The sequence below is a fragment of the Pundamilia nyererei genome, unplaced genomic scaffold (genome assembly GCF_000239375.1).
Source record: "Pundamilia nyererei isolate P.nyererei 1_Seehausen unplaced genomic scaffold, PunNye1.0 scaffold00379, whole genome shotgun sequence".
Classification (NCBI taxonomy): Eukaryota; Metazoa; Chordata; class Actinopteri; order Cichliformes; family Cichlidae; genus Pundamilia; species Pundamilia nyererei.
The window spans coordinates 222036-244345 of record NW_005187780.1 but is presented as its reverse complement, the minus strand read 5'-3'; the positions used below and the strand labels follow the sequence as shown (position 1 = coordinate 244345).

The following is a 22310-nucleotide window of genomic DNA, read 5'->3' as shown; positions in this document are numbered from 1 at the left end:
TCAATTCGCCATGTTGCAACGAGCTTAGCTTCTGTCTCGCTAGCTTGTGCAGCCTAGGTGGAGTAGTCGAGCACAGATCCACTGAGCGCTCAACACAGACAGCATCGTCAGAAGGAAAGTTGATAAAATAAATTAAAACTTTTGTATTGTTTGATACATATGCGTACCGAACCGAAAGCCCTGTATCGAACGGTTCAATATCGATATGAGTATCGTTGCACCCCTACTGCACACCATCATCAGAGACAGGCAGAGTCTGAGCTTTTATCACACAACACTTTTTTACATCTCTAAAACATTTGATTCACTGCTGCCTAAAATGTAGCAGTCAGCCTACGTCCCTGCCTGTGCGGCGCTGGGTCATGTGATCAGGACACCTGGTCAAGGTGGTCAAGGACTAGAAAAGTTTTGCCTTTACAGATTAGAAAGAGTTTCACTGGTTTTATGATTCTTCCACAGCTTTAAATCCATTGCAGCCGGCAGGATCTGGCCCAATGGTTCCTGACTCGGTCTCTTCGGCTGACCTTGACTCTCCTCTGAAGACAGAGCAGTCTCACGCCTTTTTGGGAATTAGTTCAAAGTTTGGATAGAGGGTGTGTTCGAGCAGAAACTCCTTCCTGTTCTCCGGCCGATCCTTTCAACCGTGCCGATTCCCGGCTCTTTGCGTGCCAGGCCCTTTCCGGCCGGGAGTCTGGGGTGTGTTTTTAGCAGGCACGCTGCCGCTGACTTACACCGCTGGTCACTGTGTTAGGGGAAGGGAAGGATTGGCATTTCCCCTCTGAGCCGTCCTCACACAGCCTGAGACACAAAGCTCTGACAATCAGAATCAGGGTCAGACATCAGCGAGGCCGATGAGGATGATTTAATCGTCTCTGTGACAAATAAACCAAACTGAAAGCACGTAAACATCCAGAGCTCTGCAGGAAGGACGCAGCAGACTGTGCCTGAGAAGGCATCCAACTCAGCATAAACAGGAATCCTTCATTTCTAACGTTCCCTCTCAGAGTAATCTTCACTTTCTCACTTTGTTTATTTAAGGGGGAAATCACCTCATTTGGATATAATTCAAAAAGCAAATAAAACTAAACTGAACTAGATAACAGATTATTTGATACGTGATGTCTCCGCTCTGCCCGAGACTCCAGGGAGTCTAAAGGCCTGAAACACTGAGCAGTTGTGTGATTGGCAGATATCAAATAAAAGCTGCTGATTCAGTCAGGGCCAAAATCTGCTTATTCAATCTGGACTATGAATCATTCCTGCTCTGCTTCTTTCATGTTGAGGCCACTGATGGTCAGAGACAAACAGAACATCTGAGATGACCGTCCACTGCACGAGGTTAGTGAGATATTTGAGCCTGTGGGCTGTAGTCACACCGAGTTTTTAAAACTGACTTTAACGCTTCATGCTGCACATGAACAGCTTCAGAGGTCCAAGATGACGACAGACAATGGACCGGAGCCACCATCAGTACGTCATCACTCTGCAACAGAGACGACTGTTCATCTGCAGTAATAGGGAGGCGTGGCTGATCACTTACAGGTGAAAGGCATGGAGTGGGAAGCGCTGCACTCGTGTCCCTCAGTTACTCAGAAAAACCTGGCAGATGTGTTGCTTTTATTTCAACCGATTCAGTAAACGATTGTACCTGGTCACCGAGAAGAGGAGCATGCAACAAGCTTGCCTGGTGTGAGGCGACGTGTCTCCTAACGATCAGTCGACTCGTAGTCCTCAGACAGACTGGCCCAGATTTGTAATAATTAGTGCCTAATTTATAAACGCTGACAACAGGGTGCAATCAATCTGAGTCAGTCTGCAACAGGAGACTCGACTCAGCTGGTTTTATTCTGGTTAGAAAACTTCTTCTATCTCATTGTTATTTAGCCATTAATTGCCTGATTATACCAGCTTCACCATTCAATCACAGACTGGCTCCGTCTTATCGCAGTTCTGATGCACCAAAGCAGCTTTGAGGAAAGGAACCAAACCTGGTCCCGGCTTCAAGGCAACCATTTCAAAGGCTGTGAAACTGCAAGCTTAGACAGTCACTTTGGTCGTGCCAGTCGCTGTGTCATAGGATAAAGTACTGAACAAAGCAGCAGACACGACGTTAAATCAGGAGCTGGGTTGCAAAGCAGCTTGCAGATGCAGTTAAGCTGTCGGCCAGCTGACGCCGTTTGAATAGCATGCTTTACGTGAGTTTTACCAGCTGTGTGTCTCAGCTGATGTGTTTTCAGGACGGCAGGTCGCAGGTTTTAGGCGCTGTAACGACCTCTGTGGTAAACTGTCGGCCATGTTTGTGAAAGTGACGTGTGATCATTGGAAGGTGCTGATGTGCTGCTGGGGGGTTAAACGTGTCCACGTCTTCTGAGATCGCTTCTATTTTCACCTTCCGTCAGGCTCAGGAGGCGCTGCACCTCCTCCAAAGTGTCCTCAAGAATGAGACCGATGATCCACTCTGCACCCCCTCATCTCTCTTTCCAGTCCCTCCCCCCAGTCCACCCACATTCCCAGGATGCTGCACTCCAGCAGAGATAAAGTTAGCACTGCACAAGTGACAACGTGTTGTAACCGCTACCCGTCATCACCGCCACCACCAGCTCTGGTCCAGATGATGCAACCCTGACTCCCCCGCCCAGCCCTTCCTCACTTTATTAACTGGCTGTGTGTCTTTGGGATGCTAGGCAACATAAACATGGCTAAATTTAGCCCCGCAGCGTGTCTCAAACCTGCTCTGCAAAGCAGATCCTCGGTGAGTGAATGCAAGAGCAGTGGTGTGGTTTGGCTGACTTTAATAGAACAAATATTTTACACGAACATGTCCACCAACAGAATAAATAGGAGCTAAACAGCTTTAATACAGTGGATACATCTGCATCATAGTGCACTAAACACACAGAGTAGCATGCATGTCAGGAATCGGTCTATTTGTGACCTCAGCACTGCACGTCGCTCAGTTACGTCACCGTGTTGGGTTCAGACTCCACGATAGAGCGATGTCGGCCCCAACGCAGAGACGCGAAGCGCTGACGAACGTCATCAGATGGAAGATCTGATGGTTTATGACACACACAATGATCCCACAGTATGGATGAAGTGGGAAACACTCGGACGAGCCAGGCGGAGCTCTTTCTCTGAGGATCTCGTCTCCTCCACCTCCACAGAAGGAACTCCACCAAGTTTCACCTCCAAGAAGGCGCCACTAATGTAAAACAATTAAGGCGGGGACAGGTGAAGCCTGGAGGCGGATTCTTCCAGGTAGTGCATGCGTTTCATTATTATGAACGTGATATCGCAGGATTGGATGGGAATTGTTAGCACTTAATTTAGCGATAAAGGTCCAACTCGCCATTACGACCATAACTCAAGAATTCCAATTACAGCAAAATCTGACATAAACGTCTTACGGGATAAATTGGCGAGGAGGTCGTTTTTCTTCACGTTGTTTGTAGGGAGAACATCATGGAGTCCGTTGAGTTTGGGATAGCGATCTGCTCACGTCATTCATTAATCTCGTTAAGACTCCGCCCTGAGTCGCCTCGTGGGTTTTTAACGGGTTTTCAGATTCAGACGGAAACACAGATAAGTCGTCCTCGGCGGTCTGAGAGCTCTGCCGCGCACGCCACGGCACATGATTACATTTGTGTTGGTCCCTCGGTCCTCGTGTGCAGAGACTTTTATCAGGTTGTGAAACACAGCGAGCAGCGATGATTGTCATGTTTATGTTCGTGACATGTTAATGACCCAATGTGACGCAAAACCATCTAATCCGACGCTCCCTGTAGTCTGAACCCAACATCAGAGGGAAACACAGTCTCACCCAGAAACATCAAACCATGATGACATGTCCCGAAGGAATGCTCTGTGTATCCCGGGGAAACGTCAGAGGCCACAAATTAGACCGACGAGAGCTACAAACTCAGAGAAACGTATACGTTAGAGTACCTTTAAATGTCTTTTATAGCTTATTAGCAGCTTTAGTTAGATACTGTGCATCATAAATGAGTTTTAAGAAGTTGTCAACTAAACACTCATATTATCCAAAACCTTATTTTTTTGAAGCCAAACACTTAAAGGTTCATGTCACTAAAACAGCTGCAGGTACTTTCAGAATAAAAGCATCAGCCGTAATCCTAACGTGTCCTGTGTGGAAACTACAAACGTGCTAAGTTATGTCTTTGAGAAAATTGATGTTTTGGCAATAATTAGATCGAATCCATTTACCTGCTCCAACAATAAACCTGAGGGCCTTTGATTTTGTTACCCAGACCTCTGAACACCCACCGGGTCGCCTGTCTGGGCTCAGGGCTCCTCTAATGGGCCCCCAGTGCAGGGTGGGTGTTTGGAGGTTCACATGTTTGTACTCCAGAACCTCGACGACAGATAAATCAGAGAAATCGGGCAGATTTGAGGAGCTGGGACCTGAAAATATTCTGAATTTCTGCTTGAAAAATTGGTTTATCAGCATATTTGTAAAATTAATGACGTGTTATTTATCTCTTTGTGTCAGCACTAAAGCAAGCTTTTCCTCATCCAACACCTCCAGCTGATGAAGGCGTCTCCATTAGTAATGTTTTGTCCGAGACGCGTCCTTCGCCCTGCTCGTCGTTAACATCTGCGGCTGTCCTCGCGTCAGCTGCAGGAGGAAACAGCACAGCGAGGTCTCTGCAGTTTGTAAAGCGTCTCAAATCCTGTTAGTTTGTGTTGTTATTCACTTCAGAGGTCTGAGCTCAGACCACGCAGTACCCGTGGCTCGCCATGAGGGCGGTCTGGCTCTCCCGTCGCTTGTCCTTTTTCTTCTTCTGTCGGACCTTCCAGCAGATGGCGCTGGCGCCCAGCAGCCCCAGCCCAACAGACAGCAGCACCAGTCCCAGCACCGTGATGGTGGACCCGTGGGAGTTGAAGGTGTAGGCCACCGCCGTCACCACAATGCCAGCGATGAGGACCACCACGCCGAACGGGATGGTGCAGCGGTAGCAGGACATCTCGGCGCCGCCCGTCGCCGCTGTAAGCTGGACTTCATTGACATGCGGGACGTGCGTTGTCACGACGACTCTACGATCCTTCCTGGGCTTGTCCCGGCTCAGCTTCTCGGCGGAGATGGACGGCGGCACCTTCATGGCGCTCCGGGGGACCCTGCCACCGCCGCCTTTGCTGTGGAGGTCATCGGGCATTGTGATCTTGCTGGCGAGGAACAGGTGAGCCATCTTGATGCAGGTGTCAGGGATCAGCCAATCAGAGAACAGCTAGCTGTGAAGTCAGAAATAAGTTTTTGGTTACATCAAAGACATTAAAGCATCGTTTACGTCTGATATTGTTACACTTTGTTTTATTCCACAGCTGGTTTAAAACCATCAGCCAAGAAGATAAACAGCTGCTACACATCAACGCCTCCTTCCCTTCACGGTCACCTGACTTCAGCCTCTGACCATGTGTGCAGCACCAGGTTGGTATCACGCGGGTCGCTGGGTCAGAGCTCGAGTGGAAACGAGGCCAAACTAACGACTTTCACAGATTAAATGTTACAACGCGTCAGCGGCTCGTTGAGGCGCTGGCACACTTTGTGGCGACATCTGTCTCTCCGAGCGGAAGCGAGAGCCTCTGCTGTAAACGAAGCCTTAACGTGAGGCAGAGGGAGGGCAGCCTGAGAGTGGCCTGAAAGTGAAAGATCACAGGAAATGATGCGAGGCGTAACGAGGGCCCGGCCCCGCTGTAACCTCATTATTTTCACTCCTAATCAACGACTTTTTCTGCTGCAGCTCAGCTCGTTTTCATTAAGACGCGTTGGAGTGACTGTGGGAGATGCTCTGAGCAGAGCGGTGTCATTCAGACCTGCCATAGTCCAGAGAAGCAGACATCTCTACGGCTGCCACACCGAACAGCTCACACCAAATCACTGCAGAAATATGTGGAAATACTGGATCAGAGATAAAAGATCTCTAACTGAATCATTTTTGATTGGAAAGGGCGTGAGAGGACATGACAAAAAAATCATCTTAAAAATGTTCTGATATAGAACAACAACACCGAGTGTGTGAAAGAAGGCCGTCCTCACCAGCACTTAGAGGGTAAGTAGCCACGAGAGCTGCTAATGATGATTAACTGATTGATCCTCGTGGGTGAGAGCGTCTCTACAGAAGTAGACGTTTTGGTGGTTTGCTGGTCTGAATGGTTCAGGTGTGTTAACGCAACCTTTCCAGGAGTCACAGCAGATTCGGCCCTCTGCAGCGGTCCAATCAGAGTGCAGAGCTCAGACCGCTGCGCACGATCGAATGCCGCAAACCTGAAAGAGCTGAAGCTGTGACCGTCTGCTTCTCTGTTTGTGTGCAGTGACCTCACAGCAGCCAGGTTATTGGTCAGGTAATGTCACATGCAGAGGTCAGTTTGGTTTGTATGGAGCAGCTCACAACAACGGTCGCCTGGAGGTGCTCGTTACTGTAAGGTAAAGACACTGCCTGAGACTACATGAGCCTGAAGCTGTCACCTCCCACCTGTCAAACCTTTACACAGGTGCGTTACAGTCGCCTCTCCTCCCCCGTACAGGTGTGATGAAGGGGAAATGAACGTGTGAGTCTGTGGGGACTGACTCACTGCTGGAGCTGCAACACACAGACCGTCTGTGACTGTGTTTGAAAGCTGCTGCGCTGCAGAAATAACATTATTATTGATACAACAGCACACAGTGTGAAATGAAATCTGCTTCAAGAAAAATAAAATCCCAGAAGAAGCAGCTTTAAAAATGCAGACAGTCGTTCCTGCAGCCTGACTTCCACAGAGAGAGGACGAGGCTTTAACGTTCCTCCCTGAAATCAGGACTTTCCCGACATTCCAGCAGCCTGCGTGACTAAACAGTCCCGGCTGTTGCTGTGATTGTGTGGAGACGGGAAAGCTGGGAGCACTTACTGTGTCAGCGAGCAGCCGTCCATCCCTCAGAGCGCCGGTTTGAGTCTGAGCAGGTCGGGGTCTCCTCGGCGTGGAGCCTCCTCTGGCTCGCTGCTCTGCATCGTCCTCACTGCAGGAATAAACGGGGGGAACGTGGCTATCAATAGAAGAAGAGGTCCCCCACCACCGCCGCCACACCCACCCCTCCATACCACCTCCTACCCGAGGAGGAAGCAGAGGTTTAACTCTTTCCTTCCTTCAGCTGCTCTCCTGTCTGTCAGCTCTGCAGCATTGACACCACAGCTACTCCCACATTTGTCTTTAAAACACAGGCTAACATCTGGAATCTGAAAAGGCTGCTGGTTTTCTTTGCTCTGACTTGTTTGACTCTAAAAAGGCGTCACCTTCTTACACCTGTGACTGAAACACACCTGTGCAGAGCCTGGTCACGTTTGTCCAGCTACAGATGAGCCCCAAACGTGTCATGTGAAACGGCACTGCCAGGATCAAACGAGGGTTAAGACGTAGCTTCCAGGTCTGAAGAGGCAGTTGGAAAGTGTGACTAATAAATACAATACTCACCTAAAGTGAAAAATAATGCACGCATGATGAAAAAACCTGATGGTTACCATTACTTAATGGGACTGCAGACTCCTCCAGAGGACCTCCGCCCCGGAGTTAAAGCTCCTCCACATCGGCAGCGAGCGCGGGAGCCTCCGTGCTGCAGCTGCAAACTCGTGTTAACATCTGGGACCAATCAGCTGAACTTTGTTTACCGTCTGAACAGACTCACGTCCACGCTCGTCCGGACATGACCACAGGGCCTGAAAGGCTCAAACTCAGTCACGTATTCAACTTATTAACTAAAGGAATGCGACTTGCTTGCACGCCATATTTCTTCCGTATGTCACATAATCCTAAATGCTAATGTGGGTGAATCATCATCGTGGCGCAAAGCAAAGATAACGACCTAACATGGGTGCAGCGAGCTGTGGATGTTTCATTCAGTGCTAGTTTCACACTGATTGCATCTTATTTACAAGATGGTATCTTCATATTCAACAACATTTTTAATACAGCAATAATTTATTTTTTCACAGTGCTTAACAAATGGATGAGACTGCCTCCTGCAAGCTTTATGCCACAGCTGCACTAATAATACTTCTACATACTTGATTATTTATTAAAAATGTGAGATTGATGATGATGATTCTGACGTGTGCACCGTTTTACTTCATGTTCAGCTCATTCGCTGCAAGACGAAACCTAAATTATGTTAATAACGTGTTTTAAAGGAAACTGGAATTTTCCTTAAAATAAAGCATAAATTGAAATAAAGTCGAATTCCCACATCAGAGCTCTGTGAGGCAGTAAGAAATCATATGTTTGGTTATCCATGTACAGGTCTGAGAGTTTTTGGCACTGCTTTGCTGTTGTGCGTTTTCAGACACACTGAGGGAGCGACAGACCGCACCTGTGCAGGTTTATTTATTTTCCAAGTTAGTTAGCGGGTTACGTGATTGGCTGTCAGCAGGTGGTTGTGGTTCTGACCTCATGGAAGTCTGCAGGTCAACATCTGGAACAGCAAGCTCATGAGATGCAGGTGCAGCCCACATTAGGAGAAAGGGAAAGTTCAGATGCACTTGAGTCTGCTGCGTTCTGCTGACTGCAGGATAAAGTTTGTCTCCAACCAGGAGAGGAGGAGAGAACAGCTTTTTTAGGATTGCTGCAGCAGGACGGATGTCTGAGTGTGGACACGTGTGGCCTGTTCGGCTTTCATGTGATGCTACAGTTCAGACAAAAAGCAGCTCCTTATTTTTATTTGCAGGAATGTCAGCTTCTCCTCTGAGACGGCAGCGACTTCAGTCTGTGACCTGCTGAGAGCAGCTGGGAACATCTGGCCTTATTTTCAGCCCTTGAAAGACTTTTGCAAAGGCGTTTGCTGATGAGGGGTCACAGCAGGGCCTCAGCCCCCCGATGAGCCCTTTGAATCGGAACAGGGGGGCCTTGAGACCAAGAGAGGAGAACCCTGCCTGATGTGGGTCATTTCACAGCATCTCAGACTCCCACATGTGCAGTTTGGGTTCAGCATTTGTGCTGATTCACGGGTAAAGACGGGAGTGGAGATGAGGCTTTTGCCTGCCTGTGAAACTTCACCATGACAGATTTTTACAGTAAACTGCTTCGTAAATCTGACACAGGCACTTTCCTGCTTCTAGATCAGTTTTATGACCTGTGGACGAGAAGACGACTTAAAGTCTCAGCTTCAGCTCGTGTGGAAGTGATTTAAGTTCTCGTTTCCTGCTCAGATAAAGCAATCGGGGCGAAATGAAGTGTCTAATGAAGCCTCGGAGGTTGATTGATTTTTCTTCCTGACCTTTGGGACACTCATCCAGGCACGGCGCCCAAGTGCTAAATCACTTCCTTCCCAGATCCGTTTCTGGGTCAGGGATGATGTGAGCTATTTGCTTTGGATCCGAGTCTCTGGAGACGTCCTCCCGTGCTTCCTCTGTACAACAGATGGCTGCAGGCCGTGCATGTAAAGTGGTGAGTTAGCAGCTATTGGAGCTCACAGCTCCGAGTTCGTGCTTTCCTTCCTGTGAATACAGGTGTGCTTTGTAATCCTACATGCTGATGTTGTTTGGCTCACAACAAAGTGGAAAAGTTGACTTTGCATTTTTGGACCTTCACAGCTCCCAGTTGCTAAAAAAAACCCTTTGACTAAAAGTGTGCAGTCACAGCAGCGGCCCCGCGAGGCCGGCCAAACTGCTGAAGCCTGGAAACAGGACGAAGAAAAAACTTGTGGAGTCTGAATTTTCCATGAAGGCATTTTGCACATGCAGGTGTGCAGAAGTAAACCAGAAGCTAACGCTAACCACTGAACTCAAAGCACTGAGGAGCAGGAACTTAATGGCATCCACAGGTTTTCTGATAATTCACTGGAGAAAACTTCAAAAAGTACTTGTTGGACTCAGTTTAAATGCTCACTGTGTGGTGAGCTCCTTCTTACCTGCGTTTGGTCCAGCCTGATGTCCTGCTGTCACCTGACAGTCACATAACCTCTCAGATAACTTTCTCCATCAGCAGGCGTCCAGAAGATGGCCAATCAGAACAAAGTGTGTTTGGAGGAGGGTAAAGAGACAGGAGCTCAAACAGCCTGTTTCAGTCAATAGGAGATGATGATTCTGATATCTGCAGCTCGTGGTCAGACGGCCTCCAGGCTCTTGTTTGGGCAGAGATCTGGAAGCTTTATCTAAATGAACTTTCCCTTCAGCGCTCATCAGGACAGTAAGATCAGGCTTCAAACTTTCCTTTTTGCTAAAGCATATAGTTAGGGCTGGACCAGGTGACCCTGAATCCTCCCTTAGTGATGCTGCAATAGACATAGGCTGCCGGGGATTCCCATGATGCACTGGGTGTTTCTTCTTCACTCACTGTGTTAACAGACCTCTCTGCATTGAATCATATCTGTTATTAACCTCTGTCTCTCTTCCACAGCATGCCTTTATCCTGTCTTCCTTCTCTCGCCCCAACCAATCACAGCAGATGGCCCCGCCCCTCCCTGAGCCTGGTTCTGCCGGAGGTTTCTTCCTGTTAAAAGGGAGTTTTTTCTTCCCACTGTCACCAAAGTGCTGCTCATAGGGGGTCATATGATTGTTGGGTTGAATTTAACTGTCAGACTTTACAGCTGCAGAACTCAGAAAAACATGAAACGCCGTCACTGAAGGTCTTTTTATGTCCTCCATCGACCCCGACCTCCTCCTGCTGCCGGCTCAGTTCAGAAACGTGGATTCATTCAAAAAATGTTTCTGTTTTTTAGACATTTGGATTTTGTGGAGAAAACAGACAGTTTGTTCTGTTCAGACAAGCTTTATTACTGTTTGTTTTCTTATTTTTATTTTCATTCATTTCAAATGTTTTTAAACATTCCCTTTAGTTTCAGTCTCCCGAGTGGGATTTCTAGTTTGAGCTTGTGGTAAATGTCAGAGGCAATATAATATATAAACAAAACTTTTAAAAAGCAGCGACGCTGAATAAGCTCATCAGGCAGTTTGTGATAATAAATTTAAAAATACCCAAACTGAGCATATTTCCTCTATGACTTTATTTTGTTTTCCATGTTAACAGAATTGTTACATAATAACCTGTTTGGACACAGAATGGAAACAAGGACAGAAAAAAACTTTCACACTTTCAAACATGACTTTCAGCTCGTTTCCACCAGAGAAGCAAACACGGAGCATCGATGTCGAAGAAGAAAGAGAGAGAGTGGGGAGTTCAGGAAGTGTGAGTGTCAGGACGATTGTTGTTTGGTATTATTAGGATCAGAGGAAGTCGAGGATGTTATTAGAGAGGGAAAGACATGAGCCAAATGGAGCAAGAGTGACAGGATGCGAACAGCTCGAGCAGATCAAATACAAAGAGGCGAGGAGGTCACGAGCACACGATGAGCAGTCGCTGTTCCAAAAAACCTGAAAAAGAAATTTCAAAATGTGAAACTCAAAAAAAGATGAAACTGACTGAGAGCCTCAGACGGTGAGTGGAGGAAGAGCACGTAGAGGCTTAGAGGAGAGAAAGTGTTCCCATAATTCACTGCTTTCATGCAGACTGGGCGTGTCAGCGGCCGGATGACCTCACCTCCTGATGCAGCCCTGGAGACACGACAGGAAGGGCCTCCATCCCCGCGGTCAGCGGGTCACAGAGAACACACCAAACGACGCGTTTTCATGACTCATCGTGAATCTGACCTCCTGCCACCTCAGGAAAGGTGAGGCTCACAGCCACGCCCACCAAAGTAAAACGTCAGGTAACGAGGCCGATCCCAGTAGACTTCCCAGCATGCACTATGACGGAAACTCGACCAAACCCCCAAACCGTCCAATCTGAGCTCCATGCCGACTGAATGTTGAGTGATGTAATGAAGGGCAGGTTGTAAATAACGAACCTGTTTAAGAGGATATCAGGATGCAGTGACGTGTTATTCACTCTTGTTTTGGCCGTTCTGATGGACGAGCAGCAGGTCACGTCCACCCAGAGGCCTCCTGCTCATTCTCAGGTGATCCTGACCTCACCTGTGAGTGAGTAATGCAAACACACACGAGGTACACGGCGAGAGCTGCACGTCTCTAAACCACTGACTGAGAGCGGCCTGCAGCCGTGCTGACATCTAGTGGTGCAATCAGGAACTACAGTGGAGTGCAGTGGCGCTCATGCGTCAGTTTATTCATGTCTGCCTCTAACATCAGTTTGGCTTTGAAATCAAAGCTCCGCTGCATGTTCGCTCCCACCTGTACTCTCTCAGGATTCTGCAGATGGTTTGAAAGATTGCATCGACCTCAGCCCTGGTTTTAGCTCCTGGAGTGTAACACAGGATATTTCATGGACACACACTCATGATGACGTCCACAAAAGTCAAAGGTCAGTTTTTCAGTCAGTTTTCACCACAGGGCAGCATTTTTAATTGAATTGTGACGTGTGGACAAGCTCACCGCACACATTTATGCACCCAGCCGAAATGAAGGACACTCTGATGCCGGTAATCGGGTTGAGGATGAGGCGGTTATGCAACTCTGGCTCATAACTGTAGAAAGAAGAACACAGACTAAAACCTCACAGTTTCCACGACGTAGAAACTAAAACCTTCCACAATCATTTCAGGACACACTCCACAGTTTAGCGATCTCCTACGTAGCATGCAACGAAACACAGGCTGCTGCAGACACACTGGGAGAGAAATATTGGAGAAAAACGACTCCAGAGCTCAGTGGGAGCTGGCCAGTTTAGAAGCGTTTACTATCCAGTCTGACTGAACTGTGCCCGGGATGATTCTGGGAACCTTCCCACTACGGTGTCTGCAAAAAATGGCATTAATTCTAATTTACTGACCATGCTGTCAGTGTTGGGAAGGTTACTTTTAAAATGTATTCCACCACAGATTACAGATTACATGCCCCAAAATGTATTTTGTAACGTATTCCATTGCGTTACTGAATGTGAGTAACGTATTCTGAATACTTTGGATTACTTAATATATTATCAAGCTTTTTACAACTACATTAATGTGATTTATTACTATTACTGAAGGTTACTCTCCACACCTACACCAGCTAGATGTTTAAATCTTCATATAATGAGTAACAGTAGGTGGACATTAGGTAAAGCTGCACTTTTTGCAGTGATCTCGTGTAGAAAACTATTCGCGTGTATATAAAACAGGCCCGCGGCTCCGAGCCGTAGTAAAGGGACGTCTGGCTAATACGTCGGGTTCGTGTCGGGCTCGTAGCTGAAAACTAGCTTTACTTTGTTGTCTGGGTCGACTTTGCTAGCAGAGACAGAGAGAGGCGTTGAAAGGCTGCTGCAACAGAACTTATTGTTTCAGAGGAAAACACGAACACAGCGTAGTCGAGTCTTAACAGCTTACTCACAGCTGGGCCACACTGCCCATGAGGCTGCATGCTTTATGCCTGTAACACTCTGCCTATTGCCTTCATATTGACCTCCTAGGACCTGGCGTCCACATGTGTGGACATCACATTTTTCTCTACAAGGGCCTGATATCCACTTACGAGGACATTATGCTGCCGCTGTTCTATCAAAATTTGAAACAAATGTCCTCATATGTGGATCTCATTTTTCTCAAAAACAAAAATTAGGAAAAAGAAAATCTGGTAATTCTTTGTTTTTACATTCTTTAGGTCCCAATCAACCCAAATAGCAAAGAAAACTGCATGCCATGAAAGAGTTCAGGTCTCAGGAGGTTAAATCATTTTTGGAACAATAATTTTAAAAAATATTTCTTCACGTCATTATGCGGCTGCAAGTAGGGGTGACGTGGGGCGTGAGATTGAGACTCGGGCATTAGAGCCTCTTAATGCGCGTTTTGTTTGGGTTTCCACCGGCGTGGAATTACCACCAAAGAAAAAGACCGAGTGTAATCCAGTTATTTCAACAAAGTAACTGAATACCACCTTTTTAAACAGTAACTGCCCATATGGAAAAGAAATAGTAAAAACTTATATGTGATTACTCATGAACGTGGCCACTTTCTGATTACTTTCATACATTGTTTTAGGAAGTATCCAAAACATACAAGTTTCATTATATAATTTTTCAAGGGATCTTATATCTGTTTTCACTCTTATATGCTTTTCATACAAGTTTCACACAAGACAGATACAAATTTTATAAGATTTATATATGTCTTTTCCATTTGGGTGTAACAGAATACAGTTACTCATATTTTGTATTTTGAATACGTAACGCTGGTACATGTGCTCCGTTACTCCCCAGCACTGCATGCTGTCTACATCTTTTCTTCACAAGTGCTTCAAAGTATCCGTGATTGCACATTTCACATCATGTGTTGAACCACTTTAAAGTTCTTTAAAGCATCGTCACGGGGACCGAAGAAAATGGGATTCATATTCAACAAAATTTGAAAGCAAGTGCCATCAGTCAGCATCTGTCTCAGATCATCTAGCACATAGGTGTCAAACTCTGGCCCGCAGCCTAATTACATTTGGCCCGCGAAGCCATACCAAATGACTATCAGAGCTGGCCTACTGGTATTATACAGCTAATATATATATTGTTTAGTATTAAGCTTTGCTTGTTCCACATTCAGTTTTTCAGCAAAACGTGTTCGAGTCCATAAGAAAAGATTCATTCTTATATCTGGAGGAAGATTTTTAAAAAAATAAATATTAATGTTAGCCCGCGACTTTGTTCCAGATTTGAATTTTGGCCCACTGTGTATTTGAGTTTGACACCCCTGCTCTAGCACACAGTAGCGTTGACTGACACGTGATGTGCTCAAAGTTGGGCTTCAAACCTGCATCCCTGTTTGGGTCTAGCCTCTACTCAGAGTCCTTATCTCCTGACCTGCACTGCCCTTTGTGGACCTTCTGCAGTTCTGCTAAATCCACTGGAAAGGTCTGGCAGTAGGCTACAATGTTCTGGATCTTAAAGTTGAGGAAGTGCACGGGAAAGCCAAACTTCTGCAGTTTGCGGACAAACTTCCTGGCTGCCAGGCGCGACTCCTCCACACTTATTAAAAGAAAGAGGAAGCAAGGAGATGGTTGGAAACCCACCATGCTGCACCATAGTCTGAGGAGATGTGAATCCAGACAAACCTCTTGGTTCCCAGGCAGATGATTTTCCCAGTTCGGAAGATGGTCGCTGTTGCTTTTGGCTCCCGGATCCTAGCGATGATCCCTGTGAAATACTGAAAAACAGCAAGAATGAAAACCAGTGCCGGGCTTATTATGTCTTCACGTAGATCACGCGTTCAGGTCTCTGCACCTGTGGTTTGTACTGCACGTTCCACATCCTGCGAGCAATGAACTTCAGGTCCAAACAGCAGCCCAGGTCCACTGTGGAGATGACGTTACTGCACGCAAACACATAAAAACACAAGAGTCACAGCTGCGTGTTCAAGCAGCGGAGCCGTCATTGGACAGAAGCAGACTGTGATCTCTGCGGTGATACCATATCACTGGGGCGAGATTCGACGACTTCTCCTTCAGTGTCTCAGGGTCCTCCGGGGTCCCGGGTTTAACAGGAAGGGCCTTCAGTTCAGACGAGGAGGACGCACACGTGGGCTTAGCTTCTGCTGAGGAATTCTGGGAGCTGCTGTCTCGTGACTGCGTGCCGGCGATCCCGCTCTCTGCAGTCCGATCCTCCTTCTTACAGATCCTGTCTGAGGCACGAACAAGAGCAGCAGAGCTGAAAGTACCACAAACTGCAGTTCCTCTGACGTCCACTCGAGGCTCCAAAACCAACTGTTACTAAGTGCTAATTAGCAGTTATGGATTAACAGTATATGGATGCAGCTCGGTCACTGCTCAGCGCTCCACCCAGTCATGATCGCACTGTGTGCAGAGTGTTGTCGGCTCTGTTGTCGTACCTGCATCGTCACAGGTGACCGTGTTCAGTGTCAGGAGCTCATCAGGCAATAACTTGAAAAACAGCTCCTCCTCGCCGACCTCCTCGCTGACATCCTCTGTCCTCCTGGGGTTCTGCAGCAAGAAGAGAATCTGCCTATGTGCTAACGTGGTGCTACATGTTTCTGCTCTGTGTGGTGTCCAGAAATGAACAAGCTCAGTGTCGATAACTCCAGGTCCAACCTTCACATCCTGAAATCAGTCCAACTCAAAAATGGTCTGAATTCCTCTCCAGCGAAACAACTGGTCACTGTTCACCGTGGTGTCAGGTTAAAGTTTAACACCCAGCTGTTAGTAGTTAGCAGGTTAGCTGGCTAGTTTCAGTATATAGTCTGTGACGACTGCAGCACATCATCATCTAAAGATACACTTTGGCGTGACCTTAACGGGCTTGTGTCTGGATTCAATCACTTCTGTGAAGACGAGTGGACCAGAGTTGAAATTTTCTCCACGTTTGATTTTCAGGTCTGAAATGCGGCAGTTTACCGGTTTGATTTTTAAACCAGTAGCTGAAAAAATGAAAACTCACGTTAGCAATGAACTCATCGAAGTATCGCTCCAACGCAGACTCGTCCATGATGCAGGAGGAAGCCTCAGCGATCAAACCCAGTAATAACAGCGAGCCAATAATAAACGTACTGTCAGAGGTTTAGTGTGAAGTTGATTGTTTACATCCAAAAAGATTCAGACAGGAGTCTGTTGCTAGGAGACGAAGATGCTCAAACATGACAGTGAATGATTTTATGTGTTCTTCCAAAAAAATAATTTAAATGAGAATCAAGAGAAAGTGATAAAAACAAATGCTTCACTGCTTTGAGCCACGCCCCCTGCAGGTGGACAGGGTTGCGTTCAGGGTGGAACCCACTGCAAGCATCCCATCGGAAATGCAAGACCTGCTTATTTCAGCTCTCTGCTAGAGTGGCTTTGCACCAACCCCAGTTCTTAATAATCCCCTTCTCTTATTCTGGGCCTCGGTGTCATCACCACCACTGTTCACCCACTGCCTAAAGAGGGACGCTGTTAGCTCCTCCCCCTGAGCCAATACACTCAAAGCAGGTTTGTTCCTGGGTTTTTTTTTACAAAAGCTGCTGCATGCTTCAGGTGGGGTTTCCCATCAGCGAGGCCAGATATGGACATCCCCTCTCTATGACATCATACAGACCCACGAGGGGAACAAACTGTGATAAACTGAGTGTTGAGCAGCCTGAGCGTTGGGCTCAGCGTGAGCAAACGCTCAGCATTACAAACTCAGGCATGTGACAGGGAGAGGGGGGGCGAGTACTCGAGTATCTCGACCTGTAGAGGCTGTTTGTTTAAATTGGGGATGATTACAGCAAACATTCAGCCTCCTTCCTGCCCGCTCTTATCTCCTCCCACCCTCCCACCCTCCCACCCACTCCACCTTTCCTTCATTCCTTCTTTGTCAGTTATTTCTTCACTTTTTGTTCCTCCCACAGATTCAGTGTGTGTGCTGTTTCCTTTATTGTTTCCTTCTCCTTCATTACCTTTTATCATCATTCAGGTTTTATTTATTTTCTCCATTTTTTGTACCTCCATCCACCCTTACAGTTTTCCTCTTGTCCCTCTTTCCTTTCTTTCGTGGGGTTTAATGCCTTCATACTCCACGTTCTTATTCCTTTTCTACTTATCATTCATTTTCTTCCATTTCCTCGTGACCTTCCTTATTTCCTTCTTTAACTTAGTTTGGATTTCCCCCACATGTCCTTTCTCATCTCTTTCCTCCTTTAATCCCTTTTTTCTCCTTTCTTCAATCCTTCCTCTTTCCCTTTTTACTTGCATCCCATCATTTGTGGCTTAACTGCTTCCTTTTCTTTCCTTCCTTCTTTTTGACTCATTTCTGTCCTTGCCCATACATTTTGTCTCACATCTTTGTTTCCTTCACTTCATAGCCCCCCCTCCTCACGTCTGTCTGTTATTCCATTTCATTCTTTCTTTTAAATTTGTCCTTCCTTCCTTTCCTTTCAATTCGTTTCTGCCTTCCTTGAACTCATCCTACCTCCTCTCCTTGTTTCTTTACAAATCTTTCCTTCCCTGCTTGTTCCTTTCAGTTAATGTTGTCTTTTTCTTTATCTGGTACTTTTCCCTGCATTCCTCTTTTTTTAAATTTTGTTTTGTCCTTCCATCCATCCTTGTTTCTTCTCCCTCATTCCTTTATTCCTCCCTTCTTTGCTCTTTGTGATTTCTTCCCTTTGATAACTTCTTCCATGTTTTGTTTTGCTTTCCCCTTCATCTTCTTCCTTTAATTTACTCCCTGCTGTGGTCTCAGTTCCTCTTTCCTCCGTCCTTAACTTCATCCTTCGGTCCTCCTTTATCCCCTCCTCCTCCTGTCTGTCCCTCCTCCAGCTGAAGTAAACAGATGAACCGGGAGATACTGAATCTCTCCCTGGGCCCCTCTTCCTCACTCCTCCCAGTTAATTGGGCTCTGGCTGTCTGAGTGGCAGTCGCAGCAGTATTGAGGCCCGGCCGTGCTCCAGATGTGCGCAGAGTTGACCGCAGTGAAATGTGAGCCGCTCCGGCCTGGCTGCCTGTATTTTGGGATGTTTTACACGGGGCAGGACAAAGACACGTTTCCAGGCGGGATCCCGGCCTGAGCAGATGTTCCTGTGCTGGGAGCCGAAGAGGAAGAAGGAGAGGAAGAAGAAGAGGAGGACCCGCGCGCAGCAGAGCGAGGACAGAGACGGTAGAGTTTGCGCGAACATCGGCCTGTTTGGGCAGCGTTTGCTGACAGGAAGTCGGCGTTAATCACTCCCGCCGGTGCTTCCTGCTCGCGCCGCTGATCAGCCACGTGTGGTCGCGCAGCTGCGCCGTGTTTGACGCACGCGAGCGCACGTTCACAGACAGTTACCGGGAAACTTCGGATAACTCCTCAAATTCAAGTAATTACTAAAAAAGGCAGCGAGGGGTCGCAGTAATGGTTGAGCCCTCAGGTTTCCCTGGCAACGTTAACAGCAACCAAGATTAGCAAAGCAGGACTACAAGCTGACAAGTTGTAGTCCTGTAAGCGTAGGCTGAGACCAAACGTGAGAGTAAACGTGACTAAAAGTCTTCAGATTAGATGAAAATTCACCGGAAACGTTTCTTCTTTCTAAACAGACTTTAAATTAGCCTGTTTAGAAATTAGACTTTAAATTAGCCTGCTTTACACATACAGTGGTACCATTGGTTGCCATGACAACATGGCTGGCTCTCCATTAACTAGTTTTTCCACTATGCTAGCTAACAGCATGAACAAAGCATTACAAGCTGAACCAAATTGTCCCCTTGTGGGACAATTAAAGGATTATTCTATTCTAATGTTAGCTAATATCATCTGACTGCCATGCAGTGTGACTGTTACCACCACTTACCAGCTAACCAACTAACTGGTTTGACCCGTAAGATACCGTCAACCAAAGTAACAAGCAGCATTACTAATTAAACAGCTAATTTATAAGATGAAACCTGCTAATGCAACTTAGAACTCCACATTCTGGATATTGTAATTCTGCAATAACTAATTAATGAAGACGAGTTTCTTAACAGTAGTTCATCAGCTAACACAATTACCAAAGTAGTGTTATGAGATCGACAGACCACGTGACTTTCGCGCGTTGCATTGTGGGTACGAGTGGCAACAAAATCAAAACACTGCATCAAGCGCCAGCATTTCCAGCACCGGTAACCATTAACTCTGCGGTTTAATCCCCACTTGCATTTTATTTGCCCCAAAAACAGTTCTGTACAAAACGACGGAGAACTCGGCAGCTCCGCACGAAGACAGACGTGACGAAGAGTCAAAGAAAGTACGAGGAAGAAATCAAAGGAGTGAAAGGGTCAGACCCACACGAGCACAGAGTGGAGTAAGGACGTCAGCGTGCTGCACAACTTTCATCACGTTTATTATTATATGGTCCTAAGTGAGAGCGCACACACTCACAGCATGTTTGGTAACATCAGATCCTGCAACAAGCCCAGCTCCAGTTTACTTTGGTGGTTTGGACGACTCCATCTCACAGCTGCTGTTACAGGCCAACGCATCTATGTGTCGTTTCAGGTTGTAGTGTTACACAACATTTTCAGATCCAATAGAAATAAAATAAGTGTTTGGTAATTCATTCAATTCATTGTCTTTATTTATTACTGGCATCATTGTTTCATTCTGTTACCGAATCTCACAGCAAAGAGGCAACATTGTAGAAATCCATCAGCTTTATTAGCTGCTTCGCTGAAAAACAAATCAACAATGCAAAAACAAAACATCAAACAACAAACTGAGACAGTATCACTTGCTTCATACAACACTTGGGCACATATATGCAGACGTGGCTGTTTTGATCTCGCTCTCTCTCTTCACCAATCAGATCTGGCTGTGGTAGCAGCTTGAAACCCAGGCTGATAGAGGGGCCCAGTCTGGATCGCATCCCAGCATTTTGTAGGCTGCTTTTCCTACAAAGAACAACAAACATTAGCCCGCAAAGCCACAGTGAACAAAGCAGCAAAGCAACGAATTCAATTCAAATTAAGACTTATTTGTAACCTACATCACCAATTATGATAAATGACGTAATAACTACAACAGCAGACTGACCTCTGTGGGAATGCTTGGAGCAGACTGACCTGTGAGCTGCAGCGTTCTGGGACGTTATATTTGCTCTTCGAACGGCTGCAATCCAGGCCGTCCGTCGCCTCTTTGTTACTTCGGAAACTCGGTTTGAACGATTTTTCTTCCGATAACAACGATCTCTTTACCGTCGGCTTCCCGTGGCTGTCATGCGACCGGCTGTTGCAGCTAATAACACAACGGCTTCTTGCCATTTTTTGTTTCTTTTTATCGCTGTGTGACTGTTTTCACGTGAAAGCCTGCGTGCGCTAGTACCGCTTACCACTCGTACCCACAATCCTTTGCGGGTTTGACGTCACATTTTCGATCTCATGACCACCTAACAAGCCAATGCTACAAGCTTCCGTTTAAGTAACATTTCTTTATTAGCAGAGTGAATTTGTAGGATTGTTAACAGGGACAGTAAGTTAAACAAATGTCTGTTAACATTTCTTTAACCAGGTGAGACTTTCGTACAGCGTGACCTTGTAGAGAGTGCAGGCCTACATGCAGTCACAAAAACCACTACCTGGCTAACAGGCTGGTAGGTAATGATGTCAGGCAGGACTAACGCACACAAACGGGCTAACCTGCAGAAACTAAGGCTTGGAAGCTGCATACAGAAGTCTTAGTGGGAAACACCAGGTACACAGAGAGCTGCTGCACACCTGTGTGAAGGTTGTTGTTGTTTTAACTCCCCCTCTTTGATGTCCCGCAGATATGGCCGAAGATGTCCGTGGATTCTGATAACTCCTGTGTTTTGCTGTCATCACGTGACTCCCGGACTTCCTGCATCTTTCAAACCGCTGATGAGAAAGATGACATCCCAGGAGTGGGAGAGGAAAGGTGAGCCAAATTCTCAGGGGCTGATTGGTTTTCATTAACCTGTTTATCCTTTGCTGTGGTGTCGATTCCTTTGTAACTCCACCTCCTTCCTCCCACAGTGTCCTGGAGATGCTGAGCTACTCCAAGTTCTCCGACCTGGAGACATGGCTGTGCATGCCGTCCTCACTGCTGCTTTCCAGGCCTCTGGACTCCACCCACACCTCCTCGGGCTCTTCCTCCAACTCGTACTCCTCACGTGCGTCCCTCCACTCCGCCAACTCGCTCCCGGCTTCCTCCTCTTCGTCGCTGGCTTCAAACTCCCGCCGCTCCACCTGCAGCGAGCCGGGAGAAATCGACAGGTAACCCCAGCTCACCTGTTTATGCTTTTCATTGGGTTTTTTTCGAGGCCGTTTCCATGAAGTTTGCTGATTTCAGGGTTTTTTGGATAACGGTGGAGCGCTGTGGCACAGAGGAACCAATCAGGCCCTTTGGTGCTTTGAATGAAACTTTAAAGAGATCCTTTGAGGGAAAATGTTCTGTCATTCAACCTTCTCACTGTCCGTCTATAAACAGGATCATGCTGCGTGTTTGAGCTGATCTTTGGAGTTTTGAAGCAGCTGCTGGGTCCAAACAAAAGACAGAAGTTTATTGTCGTGTGTTCAAAGTGTCAGGATTAACTTTAGAGAGCCTCGGGCGGGTCTGTCAGACGTCTTTGTCAGGGCACAGGCGGATCCTGCCGCTCGTCCTGCAGAAACATTGGAGCTCATGAAGCATTCGCCTGGCACCGTGGAGATGGCGGTTCTGTAGGCAAAGATAAGCTTGCAGGAAGCCCGAGGGGAAACAGTGCTGTTTATAGAGAGGAAATGTACAGCTAATGTGTGGAAGTGGGGTCATTATGAGTGTTTGCAGCAGCTGGACGCTCTTCAGACAAACTATAGGAGCAGGTTGCCGAGTGGAAGGTCCTCCCTGTCACGCTCACAGATCCGTTTCCAGCCAGGTCCTGCTGTCTGAGCTTCGTTGGTTTCTTTGCAGGAAACAGTCAGTGCAGTGTCAGATCCACA

General features: G+C 46.9%; 3 protein-coding genes across 6 annotated transcripts in view; 1 reads left to right on the top strand and 2 right to left on the bottom strand.

Annotated features, from left to right (window-relative positions):
* Positions 1 to 4329: 4329 nt before the first annotated feature.
* LOC102212887 (transmembrane protein 100-like) lies at positions 4330 to 7644 on the bottom strand. 2 transcript variants are annotated; one of them, XM_005752773.1, is made up of 3 exons: positions 7512 to 7644; positions 6904 to 7012; positions 4330 to 5250 (listed from the first exon to the last, which is right to left on the bottom strand). In XM_005752773.1, exon 3 carries the CDS (start codon positions 5205 to 5207, stop codon positions 4731 to 4733), a length of 477 nt encoding a protein of 158 aa, XP_005752830.1. In that variant the 5' UTR covers positions 5208 to 5250; positions 6904 to 7012; positions 7512 to 7644; the 3' UTR covers positions 4330 to 4730. The 2 variants fall into 2 exon arrangements, with proteins under 2 accessions (XP_005752830.1, XP_005752829.1); XM_005752772.1 differs by lacking the exon at positions 7512 to 7644 and adding an exon at positions 7314 to 7391.
* Positions 5264 to 22310, top strand: part of LOC102213640 (putative protein TPRXL) — a 35755-nt gene continuing 18708 nt past the window's right edge. The window contains exons 1-3 of one of the 3 annotated variants that reach the window (XM_005752777.1): positions 5264 to 5446; positions 21143 to 21270; positions 21369 to 21608. In XM_005752777.1, the coding sequence (XP_005752834.1) occupies positions 21155 to 21270; positions 21369 to 21608 (356 nt within the window). In that variant the 5' untranslated portion in view covers positions 5264 to 5446; positions 21143 to 21154. Of the gene's footprint in view, positions 5447 to 17274; positions 18722 to 21142; positions 21271 to 21368; positions 21609 to 22310 lie in introns of those variants that run through there. The other 2 variants (XM_005752775.2, XM_005752776.2) reach the window with 2 other exon arrangements.
* Positions 11075 to 17183, bottom strand: LOC102213364 (TATA-box-binding protein-like). The gene is made up of 8 exons (XM_005752774.2): positions 16354 to 17183; positions 15788 to 15899; positions 15370 to 15580; positions 15184 to 15271; positions 15015 to 15106; positions 14764 to 14928; positions 12372 to 12463; positions 11075 to 12237 (listed from the first exon to the last, which is right to left on the bottom strand). The coding sequence occupies exons 1-8, from the start codon at positions 16399 to 16401 to the stop codon at positions 12125 to 12127; spliced, it is 921 nt and encodes a 306-aa protein (XP_005752831.1). The 5' UTR covers positions 16402 to 17183; the 3' UTR covers positions 11075 to 12124.